The 26,866-nt window shown below is 38.1% G+C and overlaps 1 protein-coding gene across 2 annotated transcripts in view; it reads right to left on the bottom strand.

Moving 5' to 3' along the window:
• LOC124555465 (myotubularin-related protein 14) overlaps positions 1-26,866 on the bottom strand; it is a 146,691-nt gene that overhangs the window by 62,529 nt on the left and 57,296 nt on the right. For both annotated transcript variants that reach the window (XM_047129387.1, XM_047129388.1), the window contains exons 3-6: positions 26,357-26,598; positions 21,180-21,425; positions 8,267-8,489; positions 7,024-7,559 (exon numbers count right to left, since the gene is read on the bottom strand). In XM_047129387.1, the coding sequence (XP_046985343.1) occupies positions 7,024-7,559; positions 8,267-8,489; positions 21,180-21,425; positions 26,357-26,598 (1,247 nt within the window). The remainder of the gene's footprint in view (positions 1-7,023; positions 7,560-8,266; positions 8,490-21,179; positions 21,426-26,356; positions 26,599-26,866) is intronic.

The following is a 26,866-nucleotide window of genomic DNA, read 5'->3' as shown; positions in this document are numbered from 1 at the left end:
ACCCTGAACACTCTCCCCACCCGGTAAAGTTCTAGAGGAATGACCAGTTGAATGGGACACGAGATTATGAACCCCTCAGAAGTTTGTCAGGTTACAGTTCGTATTTTCCCATCTCTTCCCTCATGAAGATCTACAATCTGTGCCTTCCGCCATAAGTGTCATGGACAAACATCCTTCTGTAGAAGAATGGTATCACTCTGCTGGAGCCTTCGTGAACCTGTCCTCGGTTGACGAGCTTCACGGGAGTTTTCGAGCAGAAACAGGTACCCTTTCTTCCATCTGTTCCAAACGTGTCCTACCATCTTATGTTGTCATTTAAACTCCTTAGACAAATCCTTTTTAACTGGCGGTTCTGGACCTGTGGGTAGTGTTGAGAGTCAGTCACCTCCAAGGAAATGTGCAGGTGTCAGTAGCTCAGATTCCTCACCCCGTTGCATAACTGGCCTAAAATTTAATGCTATACCACATAGCTGTTAAAATTAGGAGTGGTGTTTTTACCATGAAGACTTGATCTGTTGATTTCTTCTTGTCTGGCACAGAATGATCATTTGTCGGCATAAATTGTGGTCAAAGTGGTCGATTCTTCATTAACCAAGCAGCCCCCTGGATCCATACAGCAGTGTGCTGAAGTAGTAGTTCTGTGTTACCTCTGGAGATCAGATCAACTGTGTTTTCCTCACCAGGGCACCACTGATTCCAATCAGTGGGCTTGAATTTGTGGCCTACTTTGCCACTGGCAGACTGATATGTCCCATGAGTGATGTAAGGTCATAACACAAGTAAATCATGGCATTGTCATCTTCAGCATCCGCTACAAAATCAGTCCGCTAAATGTTATTTTCAACACACAAGTCAGCTCAAGGAATATTTGTTTTGTGCATTGTAGCACGTTCTTCCAGTGTGGCTGCAAGAAGAAATGGGCTGCAAGTAAGACTGAACGGTAGCTGGGTGAAGCAGTATGTAATAACTTCGTCAGATCTAATATAGTTTCATTATTGATTTACGATTACTTTGTACCAAAAATCCTCTGTCTTTACTGAAAAGAACTAACTGTGGAAATGCTTGCTTTACATCAGCAATTAAGACTAATGGATACAGGTGGAATCTCAGTAATATTGAAAGAATATCAGGGTGAAAATCAGGACCCATTTCTAAAGCGTCATTTAATGAATGTGTATTCTTAAAGGAAGGGAGGGAGAAAGATTAGATTTAACATACCACTGACATCGAAGTTATTGAACACAAGCTCGGAATGTTTCACACATGGGGAAGGAAATCGGCCGTGCCCTTTCATAGGAACTATCCCGGCATTTGCCTGGGACAAATCAGGGAATCACAGAAAACGTAAATCCAGATGGCCAGATGCAGATCTGAACCATCGTCCTCCCAAATACTAGTCCAGTGTGCTCGATAATGTGCATTCTTCTTGTGCGACAAACCATCGAATACAATCCTCCATTTGATGACACCTTACTTTTCTTTGTTTACTGCATGATGTGGCAGATAAAATGTCTCACAGGATGTCTGTCCAGAAACGATGATTTCCACATGTCTCTTTTTGATGTGGTCTATCATTTGCACCTTGTAAATGTGTTCCTGGATGCCGTCATTTGTAAATGTCTTCTCCACTGCAATAAATATTTTCTCAGTTTGCTGAAGATTATGAGGCACCATAACACTGGGTATTCTTCTTCTGTCTTCAATGCATTAGGATTTTGAGAAATCTTGTAATAAGGCCAATTCCTTCGGATTCAGGGTTCTCATTTGGTCTTCTGTGATCACCATTATTTCTAAAATCCAGAAAGATCATAGAATATCTTCCGTTGTTGTCACCGTCTCTAAACTGATGTAGTTTGCAAAAAAATGGTTCAAATGGTTCTGAGCACTATGGGACTCAACTGCTGAGGTCATTAGTCCCCTAGAACTTAGAACTAGTTAAACCTAACTAACCTAAGGACATCACAAACATCCATGCCCGAGGCAGGATTCGAACCTGCGACTGTAGCGTGTAGTTCGCAATCACAAAGTTTGTCGTGGTGCAGGATTTGTTCCTGCTAAGAATCCAACCTAGAACGGAAGGTGCCAATATAATGGATGGTGTTAGTAAAATCAGAGGGGAATCTTTAACAGTTTTCCAATAGTAATCTGCCTGGATAAGAATCTTGATGAGAAGACCATCTGTATCATCTTTTGGATTCACTAACTGAAGTCCCCAGGTGTAAAATAGCTTTCTTATATTGAAAGGTACAGTTGGGTGCACAGCAAACGAGTATGCACTGTCAAGCAAAGTTACAGAAGTCTAGGAATTTGTCCAGATTCCCTTTAGCCTGAATTCAACGACTATACAACACCTTGAAGTTGTGGATGACATTTCAAAGGTGCTGACAGATAGGTCACAGTGTTCTATAGTTCTTAAACCTAATTCATCAATGAGGAACTTGGAAATGAGACTTGACTGACTACCACTATCCAAAACATAGCATGTATGTATGCTTGACCCTCCAGGTCCACTGATCCAAACTCAGGTTGTCTAAAGGTAAGTAAGATTTGCTGAAGATACATCAATTTGCCCTACGGAAGTTGCTGCTCTCACCACAGGCGCCTACTGCAGCGGCAACACCGCAGACAGACCAGCGATGTGGGTTGCCGGCTCCACTGTGAAGTCTGGCCGACGCAAGTGTTTACCAGCAAGTACCACAGTTGACAACAAACAAGTAGGTGTAGCCACCGTCCATCAGAGGGCATCTACCAATAGCAGAGGAAAGGGGCGTGACGATCAATGAACTATTTCCGGGCAATCGTGTATGCAAATAGTCCCGGAAATATCCTTCCGCCCAGGGCTAGATAAACTGTCACCCGGCCATTCAATAGTCAGTTCTTGACTCGCTGAGTGTGGAGAAGGTCGGTCGATTCTGTGGTGTGCCACCTCAACCATCCTCTCTTCTGCAACGATTGTGATACATTGCTTCCGTCGTGTTACACTATCTACCAGCTGCTAACAGCTGACTTTGATGTGGAACAGTTGTACGGGTATATAGTCAAAGGGAACTCTGATTGTAGGAATTAATTGTTATTTGCTTGATCTGCAGAAGGAATCCTTATTGTCTAGTTGGTTTTAAGGAGTGTGTTGTGGTTGGTTTATTGTAGTTTCCTTAATAAATAAGTTGGCAAAATGAGTTGGTTCTTGCTCTGTAGATCTGGCAGAAGTTAATAACTTGCTGAGAAAAGAAAGTGCTATCATGCTTTAATGTCTTGGTATGTTGTTGGCTGTAAGTTACTATGTTGCAGCCTTGGGCCCCGTGAGTACAAGCTTTGCAAAACACGTAATAGGGTTGTACTTCTCATTTAAGTTTTAGGGAGTTCTTAGCTTGCTTTGAATTTGTTGCTGCAGTGCACATGAAGTTAGGGAATGGCAGATATCCTGAATGAATCTTTTGCACAGTAAGGGCACCATGAACTACTACTTCCTAAAAGTTCAGTAATTGTAATACATCTCTATCCAATACTTCAGTTCTTCGAGCACCAATAATCCACATCTGACACATTTCAGAAGGAAATGATCACAGAATTTTTGCAGTGAGATCTTTAACATATGCTACACATCATCTCCTAGGGCAGTGCTTGAATATGACAGTTACATTCCAGGAATGTACTGTTCGGCATTTCAGGGGTCACTGAGTACAGGCTAAAATGGTCCAAATAATAGAGGTGCGCCTGTGTTATACGACTGGTATCTCCATACCGGTTCAATAAAATTTTCTTTGTTCCTTTGTACGCCTTAGCTGTTACAGGTATTCCACTACTACCAGCTTCGGTTTGCCTGACAGATACTCTCGTAGGAAAACATTTGTTTTCTATAGAAAGTGATGGGTGTTTATCAATGATTGATTCAAACTGTTCCCAAAAGCGAGTCCACATTTTGACATATTCACAAAATAGCTCAAGCTTAATTGCTGGTATCTTGACAGAGCGGAATATAATGGGGTGTGTGGACACTGTAGGTGACATGACATTAATCTGTGACATTAAGGCCGAAAGCTTGTAATTAAGGCTTGTAGCCTTCTGCACAGCGTGTTTAGTTTGTCTATACATTCCTCACAGCTTGAAACATGTGCGTAATATTTATAGTCACAGAGAAAATAATAGTGTTAGCTAATGAAACAAGCTTCTCTAAAGTGTCTTTAAGGCATTCCCTGTAGTGTTGACAATCATCAAACGGGCTTTTTGTAGCAAGTCCACCAACACTTGTACAAAACTGCATAGCATTAGTTCTCTCCACAGCTCGCTTTCTTTTGAAATTTACTAGCTGTTTTTCAAATTTGTCCAGCATTATGTCTTACTAAAGATGGCTAATGCAAAATTATTTACGAGTGCATCTGTGAATCGCTTAGATGTCGGACAGACAGTATGCACACAAATAAAATGAAACAAACTTTTGTTACCAAATTAGCTACTCGGATCAAAAGTTTCAGATTTGCAAAGCAAACTTCCTGAATCATGCTGCAAATATTGTTCTGAAGCAAGCAGTTTAAGTGATTATATTATATTGGAATAGACTTGTCTTGTGATGTGGTTCAATGTTGTCTCATTTCTTGCAGCGCGAGTTGAAATATTGCAGGAAACCTTAATTTGTACCAAGTTTCGGCATCAGTATATTACGGACACACAGCACAGTGATTCCAATACAATGATTTATTTCACATAAAGGAACACGCATCCACGGAATATACAAGTCATGTATAACCAATATTGTCAGAGTGTCTATAATTGCAAATATCAACCCACAACAGCTTCTTTCGATAGGTTTTATTTATATTCTTTGTTATGAAAAACAAATGTATTAAGTTTGCTTTGTCATTTATGTGGCTACTCACTCTACATCAAGAAAAAATTGAGTCTTTCTGAATAAACCAGAACAGTTAAAACACTAGGGACTTTGCACTCTCAAGAACCCAATGAAGACTGTGAAGCAAGACTTGCAGAGGCTTGAAAACGGCACACTTTAACTTGCACTTTGGAAACTACTACCAAAAGCGAGATGCAACATAACTCCAATCAAGAGCATCATGCATTGTCTTGCTCCCAAGAACCCTTCACTCACAAAGGCTTGAAGTTACTTCTCTCCAATGTATCATAATATAAATGGAAATTTTGATGGGTAGTGAGTTTTCATCCCCAAATCTCACTCATTTCCAAGAATTTACCATTTCGCTTTAAATGTGCACAGTTCTTGGTGAGGTCATGTTATGCTGTGATCATGAACAAAGCACAAGGCTAGGTGCTTCATGTTGCAGGCATGGACTTTTGTCTTAGTTGGTTTTCGCATGGGCATCTCAATGTGGTTCTATCTTGTGTTAGTGAAGCAAAGGAGCTCTTTGTTCATGTCCCCAATCACACTACTTCAAAATTTGTATACATCGAAGTTCTGTAAGTCGGAAATAAATTCCATGAATACCAAGGCTTGGGCACAGCTAGAAGTAAATACGTAAGCAATGCTGGGTTTCTCAGCCAATTAAGTGGTACAATGACCTATTCCTTTAAGAGGTCACTTCTAAATAAAAAGTTCACACTACCCATTGCAGTGACAAACTTTCTACTTACAAATACTCATGACCACATACCACATTTTTGAAAATAAAATTGATTTTGTTCAAGCTATTTATGTAAGAATGCATAAAGATTCTCTCAAAAATGTAAGAAATTTTGAATTGTGTGCTAGAACTACTGTGATATAAGAGGAACTATGTAAAAGGAACTACACAATGTATAAATCTATGTAACACACTTCTTGCCATTTAATTACTGCAGACCACTGAAGTCATGCACAATGTTGGCTGCATGTTGTGGAAGCCTATTAAAGAAAACCTCTTATCAAGAATTTCAACTGTAGTTTCACCTGTAACAGCATGTACAATTTCCAGTCATCTCTACAATACCCATAAGAGCAAAAAGAAGCTCTTTCTACTGCAATGAGACCATTAACCGAACAACCACTCTGTGCCCAATACTAGCAACCATTTGGTCCAATCAATGTGTTTTCATCAAAAACAAAGATTGTATATTGCTACAGCAATTGTGCATACTTAGAATAATTATGCAGGATTTAAAGCTCCATCTCAGATGCTGCAGATTGTAGAGCAGATGAAATGCAATGATCATTTACAACAATGGCAATTTATCGTGCGGCAGCCTGGCCGAATTAGGTAGTGAAAACAAGTTCATGTTGCCAACTGACAATGCAGGAGTAAGCCATTTCAGTCTCAACTGCTTAATTAATAACTTACACTGGACCAATTAAAATGTACAAAGGTGGTAAGATGTTGCTTTACACAGCATCACAGAAACTGTGTGGTATGTGAAGCCATAGACTGACATGATTGCCAATTATTTGAGGTGGTGTGGGAACATTGGAAGCATAACGTAACATAAAGGTGAACACATTTATTAGGTGAGAAATAAATGCTTTTCACATCATTCCATAGCTATTAGACAGTTACTGTATAGTCAGTTCAGGTGCTGAGTGATTTCTCAATTTGGTGATTGCTGACAAGACTACCAACTTCAATTTTTATTACCAAAAGTTCTGAGCCTCAAGTATACACAGTGAGTTGTTACCTTTACTCCTCCCGTTATTTATATTCCACCCTTGCCACATGTATAGGATGTACGAGCACAAAGACTCAAATTACTACTGAATTAATGTTCGATGAAAAATTTAAGGCTGTGTACAATGTTTAATTAGAACTATTGCTGGTAAGTAATACAATGGTGAATGTGAATTACAAAGCTCATGATATATGCACTGATATTTCAGTCAGTATCCAAGAATGTCACACCAATGATAACGTCATTTGTATGCCGACAAATTCCAAAATCTTTACTGCTCAACAGTAAATATTTGTCATGGGTGTGAGCCTTGATGTACAAAAAATTTCTTTTGGTGTTGATATAAAAACAAAATAGTTTAATGTATTACCACAGCATGAGAAAATTTTATGAATTTTTTATGTAGGACTTGCTTACCCACTGGATGAATCTTCACTGCTGTCTGGAAGTGTATGGAAGTACACAGGTGGGTTATCTTGACTCTTGCTGCTTTGCGAACTGCATGAACTGTTCAGACTTATATTTGATCCCTGACAACTAACTGGACACTCAGCTTCAAACAAGACACCATCAAGATGAAGATCAGAGTCATTGCGCATAACAATGTTCTTGATCTTAGGCTTAGTTGACAAAACACTGAACTCTTCACTAAGCATGTGTTTCAGGAAATGAAAGCAGAAGAAAAAGATTTCTTCTCCTTTACTAAGTCTGTCTTCGAGGTTGTGCCCAAACAGCATCCAGTCATAAGCAATTGTCAGATACAATATTTGGTATGGATTCAAAGACTGATGGATGACCCCATCAGCCCAAAGTGAGAGACGGAGAAGCGATACAAACAGAGGAGTGCGATCCCAACCACTGATGCAGTGGATCAGTAGGCCTGTGTTGTTATCCTGCAGGTAGCGCAACAGCAGCTTCAGGTAATTCTGAGTAAGTCGTACCAAGTCCCACTCCTATAAGAACATCAAACAAGAATGTTAATGACTGAAAACTGTGGTACCTACTACAAAAAAATGAATTACATTTACATCTTACCAATTTTTAAAACATGCCATTCGATTTTTTTTTCTTTTTTTTTTCTTTTTTTTTTCTTTCTTTCTTTTTTTTTTTTCTTTCTTTTTTTTACAAAATAGTGCCATGAACCTAAGATTCAGAATAATTCATTTAATCGAATTTTCTCAAGTAACTGAACTTTCTTGCATTATGTCAAAATAACAACAATTAAACTGTTATTTTCAAGTCACCAAAATTTGAGACTGGTAATTGTACAAAAATGACACTGTATACTGACACATTATTGATCTATCTCCTAGTTAATATTTCCAGAAAATTATTATAGTAAGTGACTATCAAATGATGTTGAAGATCAACAAAATGACTATATTCAACAAACTCTCATGCTTTTTTTTTTTTTTTTTTTTTTAAAAAAAAAAAAGAAGCAGAACAAGAAGAAAGGAAATATGTTAATAATAATATATACCCAGAGGTTTCTCCCTCAAACACTAAGAAGAAAGAACTAAAGTCACTACCACAACAATCTAGTAAAGGTGTTAAGAGAAGGCCAAGTCATTCAAAATGCTAGTCAAGAGGCACAGTCAAAGAATAGGTTTATGAATGCAATTTAAGTATAATAATGACAACACCATGCTTTAGCATTTACCTTGTAGTTGTTCCACTCTACTTTGAGTTGTGATGAAACTTGATCATCTGGTACACCAATACTCGCATCTACATGAGCCTGGCTCCAGTCAAAGACTAGTCCTTTAGCAACGTAATTATTATCTCTATATTCTTTAAAAAATTCACATCCTGGATATGGCAGTGAAATAATCGTAAAATCCGAGTATCTGTTTTCTTTGTCCACTTTTTCTGATGATGTGACACTGAAACAATTAGCAAAATAATATTAACTAAGGGGAAGAGTAAAACCACATTTCTAAGCATAGGCAGCAACTTCTCTTCAATTAATAAAATCAACTCTATGAATGCATTAAACATGAACAATGCAACAGAAAATAAAGAAAGAGGAAGGTAATAGCCATAAATTACATGGCATTTAATTCCTCATAACACAATACATTTCCATTTCTGAAAATGGTTGCTTCTAAGGATGTTTCTCCTTTAGACTTAAACAAATATTATTTAAGAAATCAATACCAAATTACTGACATTGTTTCTCTAGGTGTCAGATTATCTCCAGGATCAAACAATTTGTAATAATGTTATTAAACTGCCAAGGGCAATTCTGTGTTTGAGACAAAAGTTATTGCTAGAACATACCAGACAATAAAGCTTGTGAATTCCTTTTTTAATTTTTGTTTAATGGGGAGCATGTCTTTGGACAAATAAAGAAGTCTTTAAGTGTGTGTCAAATATATAATTTTCTTAACAATTTTTACATTTGTATTTATTTGGAATTTACGTTTTCTTTGTTTCCAGATTGCAACTAACTTTAGCAATAGATAAATTACACCACATTTTGGTGTAACAGAGAAAAATAGGATTTCTAGCATGCCAACAGGAATTAGCAAAAGGATTTAACAGATTACTGGATCAGGCAATTCAGATGTTTCACTGGTGATTCAAAGGCCCCAAAATTTAATTCCAGTTAACATTAATGAAATCTAATGAAAGTTAATGGAGTTTCTTATATGGCAAGCTCAAAACATGTGAGAAATACCAGTGATGACTGTGGACAGCAATGTTTGACGTTTATCAGTGCTGTCTGATGCAAGTAAGATACGAAATTATAGAAAGTGAAGGAAATGAAACATCTTGCAGGACAACCATATTATACTAGTTGGTGGACAACAATGTGGCACACTGTTTTCACAAATCAAGACTGGGGCCACAAGGAGATTCTATCAGGCCTGGAACAGCAGAAACAACAAAACTTCAGCCCCTATTATAACAGAAATGCTCCTTCTTAGTATGGCAACAAACTATTAAGATATTGATTTTATAATGTAACCAACTCTGCAACTATTTAGGTTGTGGATAACTACCTGTGCAATGAACCTATTAGCATGTGGCAATTACAGCCAGATGGCAAAAGAAGAGATTATGAATGAGATTTTTATTTTTGGGAATTGTTAATATATTTACAAGTTGCTATACAACTCTTGACTAACACTGTCATTCTAGTCTTCCGTAAGCATTATTCACTGATCATAATTAGGTCTGTACTGGGACAATATGAAAATAAAACCTAAGAGGAGTAAGTGGAAGCAATAGTCATAATTTATTTCACCTTTAAAGCTACATTCAATAGAAGCACTAGTGTTGATGGAAGTTAAATTTACAGTCCAACGTTTAAAATCAAACCATTAACAATCATATGGGTGGCTCAAAATACAACTTACAATGCTTATTTTGAAATCAACAAAAGTGCTACCTTTACACACAGTTTATGAATGTTTGTGGATGCAATGCCAGCGATGGTATGGCTAAAAGAACCTCTGACTGTATTTATAAACTTGGACCTTTCGAAGTCTTCTCCTCCAAGTTTGTAAGCCATGCCATCTCTAATGACATCATTGTCGTTGGAACATTAAATCTTACTCTTCCTTCATACACGAAATAACTTAGATCCAACTTTGATCCTCTGTCCTGTCATATTAATTTCTCCATAATCAGTCTCACATTTCTTAATTTCAGTTTAATTCTATTGAAGATCTGGTAGTAGTATCATTACAGCTCTTACTGAGAGAAATTTCATTGTCACTTGGCTTTACGTTTCACACAAACTGTTTCAAATATAATATTCCCGAAGTTCCCGTAACATCCTTCATCTGCACTGAACAAAAACTATAACATCGCTTCTGCCCCCCCCCATATCCCCCCCAGTCCCCCCCCCCCCCCCACACACACACACAACATGTGCACACATGCTCACATTCCCATGCACTCAGTGTGTCCTACATGAAATCAGATGTATCCTTTCAGTCCAATGTATTTCAACTCTAAGTGCCTTTTCCGTTCTTCCAGAAGCAAATTCTCATATGTATAGCAGTCTTCTTGACAATCTAGTCATAGTAAAATAAATTCCATAATAAATCAGAAAAAAAACAAAGTGCCCAGCAAAGGGCTAAAGCTTGCCACCTATTACATATGTTGGGCAAATGGTGCCACTACAGTAGTTGCTACTTCCACTATATTACAAATTAAGAACTTGTTAGCCATTTTCTAGAAAATACAGCACCTGAAAGTTGTAATAAGGAATAACAAGTGTGAACTTTAAGGCAAATTGATTTCAACGGATGCTGATATCATCATTTTAGATGAAATACAAAACATCAAAAGGGCACAGATAGTCATGGCATTACAAGATCTTCCGTCTGTTAAATAATTATAGGGATCACTTATTCATGGATCTGTGCTACATGCATTAAAAATGTAACTTTTCAACATAGAATTGCTGAATATGTAGCAACAACTGAAAATTTGTGGCAGACCAGGACTCAAATCTGGATATCCAGATTATCATGACCAGTAACCTTCTCCCTTGGGCTATCTGATCGTTCTTTCAGGCTCAACACAATCATTGACACTGATGTTTCCACCAATCATTATATAATAAACAATGGTAAAAATGAGGAGAAAATTATGTATTTTGAGTATGTCTCAGTTTAGGTGATGTAGAAGAAGTATTATACTCAACCACATGGCAAACCAATACCAATTCTGGTCTGGATTTCCACAGAATATCCTTCTGAACCACTACTCAAAGATTTTAAATGATTTCTCAAATAGTTATCATCCCTCAACAATTTTTGACATCTGAAGCGACAGACATTGGTGATGATCTAGCAACTGTACTAAATTTACGAAATTTATTCACAATTGCGCAATCTTTCTGACATTAGCTGCATAGGTATGAAGATACTACCTATTGATGAAACATGAATATTTGTGACCACACTCCAACACAGACTTACTGTTTGTCATGAATGGCTGCCTTAACCATTTCAGCTATATGAGGACACAACCTGGACCAATCCAAACTTCCGTATGTCATAGATGTAGACAGTAGGACATACGGAAGTTTGGGTCAGTCTTGGAAGCATGCTTGGACGGCTGAAGTGATTAAGGTGACAGTTCATGACAAACAAGAAATCCAGGTTTGAGTACCGGCCTGGCACAAATTTTCATTTGTCATCAATAGGTAATACCTTCATACCCAATGTCAAGAAGACTCCGAAATTCTGAATAAATTTCATAAACAAAATAATGGCAAATGAAGGAAACTAACTTCTCTGGTAAAATATGTTGCACTGTTATAGTGATGTCAGATGCACTGCATTCCTGATGCTCTTCAAAACACAGGAAAAAACCATGGGAAATGCCTTACACAAAGTGGAGCTCAAATGATTTTACCCCTTTATGTTAAGTGCCACAGTCATATAGAATTGTTTACATGCAACATATCCACCAAAACAACTGAATTATTTGTTTTGCCTCTATTCGCTAATATTGGCATTATACCATTTTCAAGTAGACACTGCAACATACACAACAACAACAACACCACAACACACATCTAATGCTAGAGAATATATGTACAACATGTAAGTACAAAGTTTAGAACATCATGTATGTAATCATTATATAACAAATTAATAATATATATTTAAAAACAAAGATGATGTGACTTACCATACGAAAGCGCTGGCAGGTCGATATAAACACAAACAAACACATACATCCACACAAAATTCTAGCTTTCGCAACCAATGGTTGCTTCGTCAGGAAAGAGGGAAGAAGAGGGAAAGACGAAAGGATGTGGGTTTTAAAGGAGAGGGTAAGGAGTCATTCCAATCCCGGGAGCGGAAAGACTTACCTTAGGGGGAAAAAAGGACAGGTATACACTCGCGCGCGCGCGCACACACACACACACACACACACACACACACACACACACACACACACACACACATGTCCATCCACACATACACAGACACAAGCAGACATTTGTCTGCTAATATAGTTGTACAGCATAAATTATGCAACTACTTTGGCATGGTATGTTCAATTTACACTGGTGGCTAGTAGAATTGCAACACCCGGAACGATAGCAAATAATGAAGTTTTACTTTCTGGTGCATATACAGTACAGAAATTCATATTTGTAGGTGATTTGGGGTTTGCAGGAAGCAAAATTTCATATACTGTCCTGCCACCTCTGGCAGCAACATCAGCTCTATCTCAGCTGGGCGCAGAGTCAAAATGAGCTTAGATGACAGATACAGATGTGTCATTCCACCGTGTTTCAACACTATGCCATAGTTTAACCGACCTGGCTAATGAGAGATCGCATACCAGTCTCTCACCAGCCCACAACCAGATGTTTTCAATTGATGAAAGATACGAAGAAGGTGCTGACAAGGGCAACAATCAAACATTCTCTGCATCAAGGTAGGTCAGAATAGCATAGGAAACATGCAGTATTGTGTAATATTGTTGAGCAATAGTTGCCATGATGTCCCCCTGTGGTGCTCCAGACATCTTTACATTGCCAACATGGATACCTGTCTTGCCGCAAAAACAAGAAGATTTCCTCACTCGAGGTACATGAAGTGGTTGTTGGATCTTGCACGGTCATATGAAAAACACGTCTGTCCCCTCAGGCACTAGTCGTGTACGGCTGTTCAGAACTTGCATGTAAAATGATAGCCCTCAGTGCTATGCACACGAGAGTAAGTGCAAGTGTGGCTGCTCGACCAAGAAGAGGAATACCTGCATTTGTGAGAGTCTTATAGACAGGTGGTGCATGTGGCATTAATTAGGAGGTATCCCAGATGAGGGATTGCAGATGATAGGGACCAATCAAGTGACAAGGTCAAAAGCAACCAGAAGTGATTCACACGGCCATTGATCCATGCCAAACATGCACCCAGGCCAGGTGAGCTCCCACACAAATAGACGAGCACTACTCACAAATTCTTAGGAAACTTTCAACAATTTTTGAGTGCTAATATTAAAAAACCATTTAAGGTGCGTATAGTAGTCATTGTGCTAATTTTGTGAACTAAGGTGAATCCTGTAATGTTCAAATACAAAATTAATAGTGTGCTGCTTTACACAGTCACACCGATTACATATATAGGCATAACACTGCAAAGCTATATGAAATAAAACGAGCACATCAGGTTGGTAGTACAGAAGCCGAACGACATTGTTTAATTGGAGGAATATTGGCAGGGATCCCCACCAGTTCATACAGAAGGGAGACATTGAAGCTGCAACAGTCACAAGATGTGGTTTGTTGGTGCTGCAGCTTATAGCGATTTTGACTGGGATAAACTCATGCTGCAGTATTCTTCGGCATTCCAGTGTAGAAGTTGGCACAGAAATGGCTAAGTGAAAAATCTGTTCAATTCGTGCATTTATTTATATATAAGAGAATTTTCCTCTGTGTGAGACTAGCTGTACAAGATTCATGTATCAATTTGAAATCCTAGATCCACATATTTTACTGTTCGCATCACTTCTGTTTGTACTGTAAAATTTCAAACATTCACGAGTGCCGCAATAAACTCTTACTGTTATCGTCAATAGTGGGCTTAAACTTATTTGTGCTCTTTTAAATTTTTTAAGAACAGTGGGCCCATCCTCATTCAGAACGATCATTATCTAATTTCATTGTCTCAATACATGAGAAATAGGTCATTTTGAGAATTTTTGGACACACACAAAATTATATTTTCGTAAGTTGCCGGTATGAGTGTTTCGGATACATAACTTATTCCATAGTAAATCAGCGTTTGTGGTTCACAGTAGCTGCCAAAGAACAGATCACCTCTGAATTGGCTTGTATATCAGTGCAAATTATGTGCAGTTTTGAGAATTTTTGGAAGCTACCATTGTCCTGCCCGAAATCTAATTTGTAGTAAATCGGTATTTGTGATTTAGTTACTATAGTAGATATGCTAACTAACATATGGTGTTACATATAGTTTTCCCTTAAAGAGGAGTAGCCCTATATATTATCTACATTTATCACAAATTAACACTGTTTTAGAGTTTGCTAAGAACTATAATTAACCTCAAAAAGTTTTAGGAAAAAAATAATTTTTACCACAAGTTTTTCTATTACCTTAACAGAAATCTTGTTTTGTGTATTTGCTTCAGTTCTTATACGAAATTAGCAACCTTTTAGCTCAACCAATTAAAATCTAATCAGAGAGCATAATTTAAAGTTATCTGTTCACTATCCTGCAGTACATCACACCAGTTAAAATGCAGCCCCACTGTGTGTGTCATTCTTGAACTCGGAATGAGTTGGTTAACATTTGTAAGCAGTTGGAAATCCCCTGACTACTGTCAAACATTTGGTAGCTGCTGCGAGCTCATGAGAGTCATGTTCCTGTGGTAACTGTACCACGGGTAACTCGAGTACTGTCCGCTCCTGTCTCCTCGGCAGAAAGTATGGCACCTGTTGTTACTTGTCCATTTGACTGAGTGGCGTTTCAATGGTAGAGCTGTGTGTCCTCTACAAGGTGGATAGGGACCAGGGAGGACTCAGAGTGTTGTACCAAGCCCTAAACCAACAACTTTGAGGTTCTGTCTTTCACTGAAACTGAGCCAGTGGGACTCACTTCATCTGTTTTGGGGAAACCTGTTTTGTCTGGTGTCAGGAGGCAAATGCAAAAGGATAGGGTCTATTAATCGATGGCAGTTCAAACGTACAGCAAATGATGGTACTCCTTAGGGAAATGGCAGCAAGGGAGAGGGAAGGACAGCAGGTGCACTCAGTGTGTATGCGCAGGAGCCTCATTCAACATGTTGAGGAGGTATTCTGGCAGCCTTTGAGGTAACAGGGTACAGTCAACTGCAGATTGTGGCGCATGTTGGAACAAATGCCTCTCATCTGTGGTCCGATGTCGTACTTGGGTCATTCTAGCAACTGGCACAGAAGGTTGAGAAGATCAGCCTTGTGCAAGGAGTTTCAACAAAGCTCACAATTTGCAGCATTGTCCCCACAACTGATCATGGTCCTTTAGTTCTGAGTCGAGTGGAAGGACTGAACGAGACACTCCAAAGGTTCCATGACAAGGTACGCTGTGACTTCCTGGACCTGTGCCACAGGTTTGAGAATTGTAGGGTCCCCTTAGATGGGTCAAGTGTGCACTACACATCAGAGGCCACTACTCTGGTAGCTGACTGTGTGTGATTTTTAGATTAGTCGACACACTATGCAATCCAGTTAGCAATAGCTGTAGGAAACCCAGAAGTATCAGTGTAATATTGAAAGAAACTTTGGCTATATGTAAAGGCTGTTAGTGGCATCAAAATTTATGGTCCAGTCACTAGCAAATGAGAGAGGAACTGAAATTGAGGGCAGCAAAGAAAAACCTGAAATGCTTAACTCCATTTTCAAATGTTCCTTTACTAATGAAAACCTAGGAACATTGCCCCAATTTAATCCTAGTACCACTGAAAAAGTGAGTGAAACAAGTATTAGTGTCATTGGTGTTAAGAAACAGCTGAAATAGTTAAAACTGAACAAAGCTACAGAGCCCAATGGAATCCATATCAGATTCTATACTGAATTTGTGGCCGAGTTAGTCCCTCTTCTAACTGTAACTATCATACATCCCTCAATCAAAAAAACCATGCCCAATTCTTGGAAAAAAAGCACAGGTCACACCCACCTACAAGAAGTGGTCTACAAAACTACCGTCCAGTATCACTGACATCGATTTGTTCTCAGAACATATTCTGAGCTCAAACATACCAAGGTTTTTACAACAGAATGATCTCCTCCATGCCAATTAGTGTGGATTCCAAAAACCTCAATCATGTGAAACCCAACTTGCACTTTTGTCACATGACTTACTGAAGGCTTTGAATTGAGGTAGGCAGGTAGATGCAATATTTCTTGATTTCCGATAAGTGGCTCAGTACCACACCTTCATTTTTTTGTCAAAAGTACAATCATATGGGTAACCTAGTGCAATTTGTAATTAGACTGAGACCTTTTTGTTAGGGAGGACACAGCATGTTATCTTGGATGGAGAATCATCATCAGATGTAGAGGTAACTTCGGGGATGCCCCAAGGAAGTGTGTCAGGACCCTTGCTGTTCATATTGCATATTCATGACCTCGCAGACAATATCAATAGTAACCTCAGACTTTTTGCAGATGTTGCAGTTACCTATAGTGAAGTACTGCCTGAAAGAAGCTGCATAAATATTCAGCCAGACCTTGATAAGATTTCAAAGCGGTGCCAAGACTGCCAACTTGCTTTAAATGTCCCAATATGTAAAATTGTGCACTTTACAAAATGAAAAAAACATAGTATCCCATGATTATACTATCCATAAGTCACTGCAGCCCGCATTCAATAGAAATATCTTAGATCTTGAAGTGACAAATAGGCTGGACCATATCGACAAAGTCAGTATAGAAACAGGGATTAGCGATCATGATGTCATTATAGCAACTATGAGATAACGAAAGTTAGAAATTAGTCAAGAAGGCTAGGAGAGTGTTTCTGCTAGATTGGACAGATAAGGAGATGTTATCACTTAGGCAGTGAACTGACATCACTTAGAGTTACATGTCTAGTAAGTGGATAAAGGACAGGAAAGGCTCAGCATGGTTTAACAACAAAATTTGGAAGATGCTGATGAAGCAGAGGCTGTTGTACTCAGTTCAAAAGGAGTGCACAAATGATGACAAGGAAAGGTTAGTAGAGATTCATGCATCGGTGAAAAGATCTATGCATGAAGTATAGAATTACCACCGTCACACTTTAGCAAAAGATCTGGCAGAGAACCCGAGAATATTTTGGTTTTATGTAAAATTGCTAAGTGAGTCTAAGGCTTACATTCAGTCACAAGTTCATCAATCTGTTGTGGTAATTGAAGATAACGAAAGCCGAAGTTTTTTAAATTTCACGTTCAAGAAATCGTTCACATAGGAAAATCATATAAAAACACCGCCATTTGATCATCGGACAGACTTATGTATGGATGACACAGTAATAAGCATCCCTGGCGTAGAGAAACAACTGAAAGATTTGAAAGCAAATAAATCATCAGGTACAGATTCCCAGTTCAATTTTACAAAGATTACTCTACGGCATTGGCCCCTTACCTAGCTTGCATTTAGCGTGAATCTCTCACCCAGCACAAAGTCCATAGTGACTGGACAAAAAATGCTGGTGGCTCCAGTATATAAGAAAAATAAAAGAACAGACCTGCAAAATTACAGACCAATATCCCTAACTTCCATTTGCTGCAGGTCCTTGAACATATTCTCAGTTCGAAGATAATAAACTTTCTCAAGACTGAGAAGCTTATGTCCTCAGCTTAGTTTTAGAAAGCACTGCTCATGTGAAACTCAGCTTGCCCTTTTCTCACATGATATAATGCAAACTATGAATGAAGGGCAGGCAGATTCCATACTTCTATATTTCTGAAAAGCATTTCACACAGTGCCCCATTTCAGGCTGTTAATGAAGGTACGAGCATACAGAATAAGTTCACAGATATGTGAGTGGCTTGAAGACTCCTTGTGTAACAGATCCTAGTATATTGTCCTCAATGGTGAGTGTTCGTCAGAGACAAGGGTATCATCCAGAGTGCTCCAGGGAAGTGCGATAGGACTACTGCTGTTCTCTATAGACATCAACGATTTGGCGGACAGGGTGCGTAACAATCTGCAGTTGTTTGCTGATGACGATGTGGTGTACATAAGGTGTCAAAGTTGAGTGATTGTAGGTAGATACAAGACGACTTGGACAAAATTTCCAGTTGGTGTGATGAATGGAAGCTAGCCCTGAATGTGGAAAAATGTAAGTTAATACAGATGAGTAGGAAGAACAAACCTGTAATGTTCAGATACAGTATTACTAGTGCCCTGCTTGACACAGTCAAGTTGTTTAAATATCTGGGTGTAATGTTGCAAAGCGATATGAAATGGAATGAGCATGTGATAACTGTGGCAGGCAAGGTGAATGGTCGACTTTGGTTAATTGGGAGTATTTTAGGAAACAGTGGTTCACCTGTAAAGGAGACTGCATACAGAGTACTGGTGCAACCTATTCTTGAGTACTGCATTAGTGTTTGGGTTCTGTATCAGGTTGGATTAAAAGCAGACATCAAAGCAATTCAAAGGCAGCCTGCTAGATTTGTTACTGATAGGTTTGAACAACATTTAAGTGTTACAGTGATGCTTCAGGCACTCAAATGGGAATCCCTGGAGGGAAGGCAATGGTCTTTTCAAGAAACACTATTGAGAAAATTTGGAGAACCATCACCTGAAGCTGACTGCCAAATGATTCTACTGCTGCCAACATATACTGTGCATAAGGACCATGAAGATAAGATATGAGAAATTAGGGCTCATAGGAAGACATATAGACAGTCGTTTTTCCCTTGCTCTATTTGCGAGTGGAACAGGAAAGGAAATGACTAGTACTAGTACAGGGTACCCTCCTCCATGCACTGTATAGTGGCTTGTGGGAACCACGCTGTTGAGGGGCCAAAAGGTTCCACAATTTGACCCAACACAATCTTTGGGCTACCATAACTTCAAAGGAATTTTCAGAGCAGGTCAATGAGGCTAATCACTTGGTAGCTGTCAACGGGAATCAAGTTTTTGCCCAATTTACAAATAAGGATGATAATACTATCTCACCATTGCAAAAGGAAAACACCCAGTTGAATATCATTAAAGACCCTGGGTAGACTACATAAATTGTGGCCAAGAAGTCAATATTTTAGACAATATTCATTGTAACGAGAAACACGTTAGATCAATTCCATGATATGATCATTAGCAGCACTCATTCACTGTCTCAATTGCACACAATACTGTATTTCAACAGCAGCCTCATTGCACGAGCATCAATAAATGGTTCACACAGCTATGCATAATTTGCAAACATTCTTGGAATTTTTTCTGACTTATTCATCTCTGATGGAACTTCAGGGCATAAAGTCTACAGAAAGCCCAATCACACACGTACATTACAAAAATTCCAATCACCATCACAAGCATGAAAGAGGAATGATCAAAACATTTATTGATGGGACTAAAAGAATCTGTGATCAGAGTACTTGGAGGATGAGCTCAATTATTATTTAAGAACGGCTTTCAGAAGAAATGGTTACTCTGACAAAGAGATAAATAGGGTGCTATGTCCTAAAAAGTCTAGAGTTCCTAATGAAAAAGGAGCAATTAAAGGGAAAGTTTTTCTTCTACTTGTAAAGACTATCAGAGTTTGCAATCAGTAAAGTACTCAGAAAACACAGAATTTATACAGTGTTTAAACCAACAAGGAAGGTGTACAACCAGTTGGACACTGCAAAAGACCAATGCCCGACTCTTTAAGTAGAATATAAAATTATATACACTTGTGGCCAAGTATACATAGAAACTACAAACAGAAGCATTAACACCCACCTCAAGGGACACAAGAACAACTGTTGCCTGGGAAAGACACAAATCAACAATAGGAGATCATGCACTAGGACCAGGAAACAACCAAATTCATTTCTACAACACTGTGGTTGTAGCAAGATCTAATGACTGTGCTAGGATGTACAGAGAGGTCACAAAGAATCAATGGCACAAAAACAATTTCAACAGAAAAGGAGGAGGATTGAAATTAGACAAGTTGTGGGCCCTAGTGTTAGTGGGCACAACTTCGTGGTATTAAGCAGCAATCGAAGGATGTCATGAATCAACCATCACATGCATACATGTAAATAGTTTGGCTTGTTCAGCTTGTCTTCAGTTTGCAACAGCTTTCAGAGTCAAAGCCTCTGAGGAAACCTGCAGCACTGGAAAATGAAATGTTAGGCAGAGAATTACACCCGTTAATCAAATATCAGCAATATTCCATATACGAGCTGTGAAAGCTACATTCTATAAAATAATTGCCTCACAAACTGAAACCTGAAATACACCATTAGGGATAAGTGAAAATGTTTTTCATACACTGATAAAGTGAAATTAGATACAGGACATAATAGAATAACTATCCATACCAAATAATTTAAATAGCTTACAATTCTTGTTTCACAAATTCCTGGATTTTCTCAAAGAATTTTGTTAACTAATAGTATTCCACAAACTCAAACATCAGGTCACAAAACAAATGAATGATAATTGGCACTAACAAAAGACTATTGGAAGTATCATAGATTTACTAAAGTGATTTTTATTATCAGTCTACAGTAGAGAATAATCTATCAAAATTCCACATGCAAAACCAAATTCAACTGCAGATAGCCTGTTATAGCAGCATTCAAAGTCAGTGCTTGTTTTTAAATCTTTAAAGTGTGAATTAAGTGGTACATAAATCTCTGAAAGTAAATTAATCATCCACTGCTTTCTGTTTACTCACTGTTTCTGAGGTTTTTTTCCCTATAGGGCATTTCTGACTTTTCCTTCTACAACTCTAAAATGTCAACCTCACATTTCATTCTCTTGTATCAGAGGAAAACTCAGTCTACCGCCTGAGGAATTGTGTGCAAGAGAAATAGTAGATATCACCCGACATATAAACAGTTGATTGGTATAACATATAACTTTAGAAATATAAGATGAAAACACTCACTTTACTCCAAATTTTACTTTTTTCTTTTCAACCATGAAATCCACTATTGTTCCAACATTTAATGCTCGCAGTAGGCGTATATCTTGACTACGCACTCTGTCAAACAACTGCCAGTCACTTTGTGACTGCGGTGGCTGATCAACTTCATCATAAGTAAAGTCATCTCCAGCATTTTCACTTCCGGAGAAAAGATAGTCAAGTCCGGATCTACCGTATATTTCTGGTCCTCCTGACAAAGTTGCTGACCTAAAAATGTGGCGTAAAGAATCATCAGAATTCAAATCACAAAAGGATGTGGCCAGTAAGTATATTGACTATGTTTTTAAGAAACAAACAATGGAAAATCCAGTATGGAATGTAACAATACCAGAGAAGGAAAGTTGCTTCTCACCATATAGCAGAGACGCTGAGTCCTGATAGGCACAATAAAAAGATTAACGCACTCATAGCTTTCAGCTATTTTTCAGCCATTAAGGCCTTTGTCAGCAGTAGACACACATACACACACGCACACACACTCACTCAAGCAAACGCAAATTGCACACACATCTGCAGTCTCAGAGAGCTGAAACTGAATATAGTGAGTAGCAAATTTCCTTCTCTGGTATTGTTTAAGAAACAATGTATACAGGGATGCATTCATTAAGTTACATCCATATGCTAGATAACACAAATTTAAGAAAGAACATTTTTGATGTTTTTGCGGGCACTTGTTAGTGTCCTGCTTGTTGGCCTTTTGTCTCAGGATCTTGCTGGCCACAGATCCAGTGACAAAAGCCAACAGACACCACATAAACGAGAAACTACACTTCTTTGCTGCATGTGGTCTGTCGATTCCTTTCTTGATGGTAACAATTTTGAGTCATAATTTCAGTATCGATATTATGTACAACAAGTATATACAATTACTGCTATGTCAAACTTTTTTACCTTTATTGGGAAAGTATACCTAGTGAAAATTTTGTGACAAACACATGATGCAATATTTCAGTTTTGTTTTTTGAACTGGCTCTACTGCAATGTTATAGTTATTAATACCTATCATATCACATAGTTCATCCTTTCCTTTTATGAGTGTTTAGCTTGGTATGGCAGTGGAGTTGATACATACGAAATTTAGTTTTTCTTGGTAATTGTTGCACACTGCCTAAAGTCAAGTAGCAGCTTGGTAAAGAAGTCATGCTTACAGTTTTCTAAACTTGTCATACTGTGTGTACTTTCTCAACGAGACCAACTGAAATATAATGCAATCAAAAACTACTTTATTTGCCATGAGTTTTTAACCAAATGCAAAGCTGGTGAAGTCTTGTGTTATATGCTGTGGAATATATAACTGTATCAAGTGGTTTTAATTCAGTTACCTATTCACCTTGAATATGACTGTACTGTTAAAAGCCAAAATATCAGAAGATGAAATTTCACTGTTCTGGACGTATGCCCAAAAGATGTCAGAATATAGACTTGTGGTTTGGGACAAGACACAGGTAAGTTTTGGACTTACTTGGATCTTACACCAAAGTGATGTGCATCTAGAAGTGAATATATGACCATGCACAGGTGTCAATAGTTGCAGAATATAGCAATGAGAACACTGTGTTCATCAAGGAAATGTTAGATGATGCCTAAGAAAGTGACGTACTGTACACAACTAATAGTGCATACTTTGCATTGAAATGACTATGTCTATGCTGATTTTAATACTATGTATATACACTGTTACCTTATTTGGGTTTGGGAGTAATTTAATCTCTGGACAGAATTTATGTGATACTCAAAATTTAGATTTTTAGTGCAAGAACCATACAAGTAAAACTTATTTTTCAATTTTCTGAGACTGTGTGATTACCGACTTTGCTGCTTTTCATGGAAAGGCCCTTAAATGCTGAGGGGTACACATGGTAAAAACTTCCACAGATTATTTAACAGGACTGTGGGGCTGAGGGGCATGAATACAGAGTTATCCAGTAAAAGAAAATCCTCCCTAGAGTTCTGTATGTCACGACCACCTTGGTACAGTATCTCACCCATTCCAGTGGAAAAACTGACAGCTTCCAATGGTCTTGATCCAACTAAAAACACAACAGCAATCTGCCATCAATGAAAGCTTGACAAATGTTTCATCTTGTCTACATTTGGCTACTGCTGATATGAGTAATGCTTACGACTGCATGTGTGACTAAATTAATAATTCTGTCAGATAAAACCAAGAATATCATTCTGGCAAAAAGCCAACAGTTTAAATGAATATAACATTTAATGTGTCTCAGTGAATTCTCAAATGTTGATTACGTGCAAGGTGGATGGGGCTGGTGAGTGAGTGGGTGGAAGGGTGGGGTGAGATTATTAAAAATCTACACATAGAAGCATGTCCAACAAACACCGGTGCTGAAATTAATATTCTGTTAAAAATAATTGCTGCCCCTGAAATTAGCCATTTTTCAGCTACATTTTGCCTTCACTTCATGGAAGCACCCACTGATCAAGTGTGATTCTACTGTAATGAAGTATTAATATTGTTTGCTTATCTCTTATGTAATACAAACTTTGTCATTGTTCTAGGCATTTTAAGACCGACTTCACATGTGAGTAATGCTTGCACAGTTATGTCAAATACTCAAAAATCTTCTCAATATTATCTGCACAGTTTACACTATCTACAATACATTCAGTGTTAGAGATTATGTCACCGAACGTCCTATAATGGATGGGCACGAGAAATGATTCTGGCACCCAACCTACAATACAAATGAGAATGTAGATCATGAATATAACAAAACTGCCATCACAATGCACATCACAGTGATTTGAGGAGTATATTGTAAGAAAAGAAACAATTATTGAATAAACTGCTGTAAAAACTGGAAAATTGTGATAATGAGCTCCACAATCAGTGCTACTGAACTTCCTAAATACAGCTCATATTAATATTCATACAATCAACAGCAACATAAATTAAGTACAAAGGATAGTCATATGGTTTTTATCATCATCTCAAGAAAATAAAGTTATGTAATTTATACTTTGTTTACAGGCACATGTCTGCATTCCTGGTACACGGTGAAACCACTGTGCCACAGTAGCATAGAATGTTGCTAGAGGAGCCAAAACTATTTAGTATAGCCCACTGATAAACTGCAGTACCGTGTGGTAAATCATTTTCTGCAGCTGAGGGGAAATAATGCTGCAGAAATCTGTAGTGAGTTGGTGGAAGTGTACACAACGATGCATCAACGCATGAAACAGGGGTTAGGTGGTGCAGATGTTTTCAGTATTGTCAAACAAGGTTGAGTGACGAAAAATGTAATCGTAGTCTATCTCTGCAATGAGCCACAAACTGCAAGAGAAGTGGAGGCCCTGGTGTTCTAAGACCAGTGTTTCACAACTGAGGTGATAGGAGAAAAAAGTGAAAAATTTGTCAAGGATCAATTTTCAACATCTCATACAATATTTTGAACATGATTAAGGTACCCATGTGGTGGTTTCATGGCTGCTCACATCCATTCAAAAATGCCCTTTAACAGAAGCAGCAGCAAAAATGTTGCAGCTGCATTAGGTCAATCCAGACAACTACTTTAGCTGCCTAATCACCACAGACAAGTGCTGGGGGCATCATGATAAGAGAGACAAAGACAGAAAGCAAAGCAATGGAAACATGTATTCACCACTGTCAAGAAGGACAAAGCTCCAAATATCAGCAGCCAACGTGATGCATAGTGATTTTGGAATTGGCATGCTGTGGTGTTAACAGATTATGCTCAGAAAGAGCAAATTGTCACAGATGCATACTATTGAAATATCCTGATGACATTACTGGAGGCAGCCACAATGAATCACTGTGGGAAGCTGTCCAAGGGGAGTGATTTTTCTCCACAGCAACACTCCAGCTCATTCTGCACAAATGCTACTGTTTTGGGCTACCAGCAAATATCTGCCCCACCCCGAATAGTCTCCTGACATGGAATCCACTGACTTTTCTTTTTCCTAAAATGAAAAAAACCATTGTGCAGCAGGCATTTCCAGAATGGTGAAGCATGATTTTTGGATGCGGAATGTTTCTTTAACAGCCAACATGCAGACTTCGCAACTAAAGTCATAAATGGCTGGGGTATGTTTTGCATAGCAGGGTGAACTGTAGAGGAGAATTAATACCATTACCAGGTTTCATGGTTACAGTTTCATTTATTTATTTTTTGAGGTAGTAATTTAAAGCTTTAACACCATCCCTTGAATTTAGATTTGGGAAAAGACAGTTATTAAGCAACTACCAGAGGGGACCAACCTGTAGGTAATCATTTGGATAGAATAAAGAAAAATAAATTAAATTAATTGGTTTGGGATATTCCAGCTACAGAACCTGCATCACCATGCTCTACGTGACTGACAAGAAAAAATGGAAACTGAACAGACAATCTATACTAAACACTTAGGGGGAATCATGCAGAGTAATCACTGAGACTACACAGAGTATTATTAACCTCTGATGTTGCCACTGTCTCATTACTCTTATGGTTTTACCCATGTTTTTCTAACCTCTCTTTTTGGCTTTACCTTTCACAATATCATCTCTTTCATCAAACTTGTCTTCACCTTCTGATGAAGACTGCACTTTAAACAATTTGTCTTTTCTTATTCATGTTACTGTTAACATTATTTCATCCACTTAAGTTTTGATGACCAGAAGTATTTTCTTTTTCTTGTTTAATATAATATAATATGTTTGTCGAGTGTGAATTCACCTACACAACATCAATTACATATCTGAACTCCATTTCAAGAAACAGTACATACACTAAGCTGAAATGCACTTGGCAACAACTCCAAAGGTGAAATTATATTTCTCTGAAACAAAAACAATGTAATCAGCTTGTTTTATATTTCCTTCCTTCTTCACTGCTGCTTCTTTTATCATTTTTCTTAACTATTACTCTTCAACATCCCCAAATACAAAACATTTTTCTGCAGGCCACTTATTTTCTATCACAATACCAATGAAAGCAAGAACCTCTGGTACAGCCACACGCATATGATTTCCACATGTTATTCTCACTGATGATTAGCTTCTCCTCAACCCACTTAATTGTAACTTGAGGCCATTCTTTGAACAAGTATATTACTGTACATGGCAAATAAATGACGAGCTGTGAAGAAGAAAAATTTTAATGTTTTATAAGACTGACCTACAAATGTTTTTGCCATGATAGAGGATGACAGGTAGTGGGAAACGTGCCCTGCAGCGTGCAAAACGTGCCTTCCCTATCAGGTCACGCAGTTTGGCACTGTCATACAGACTTTCATATATAGTGGAGTTTTGGGTCACACCATTTGCTGATGTGCTGCAGCTCTGAGAATGTTCATATTCCAATATTATCAACTGGCTTGGGTAGTGAGCACTCAGTTCACCTCCAGCATTGCTGATAACCTGTGAAAGCACAATTTGACAAAGAAAAATAAGCAAATAAACCTTAAGTTCCAGAGAATGTGTAAGGGTCTGCTAAAAAGATGAATTTATGATACTGAGAATTAACACAGATGTCATTCAGCAAACATCCCAATTTTTCTTTTTCTTCTAACATCAATTACTCAAATCACTTGCATGAAATACTTGCATATATATACAAAAAGGCATGTTATTCTAACAGCAAATGATATGTAAAAACATGAGATGACTTACAGTTATAACAGATGAA

The sequence above is a fragment of the Schistocerca americana genome, chromosome X (genome assembly GCF_021461395.2).
Source record: "Schistocerca americana isolate TAMUIC-IGC-003095 chromosome X, iqSchAmer2.1, whole genome shotgun sequence".
Lineage (NCBI taxonomy): Eukaryota > Metazoa > Arthropoda > Insecta > Orthoptera > Acrididae > Schistocerca > Schistocerca americana.
The sequence above is the reverse complement of the archived record's forward strand: the minus strand, read 5'-3'. Positions and strand labels throughout refer to the sequence as shown.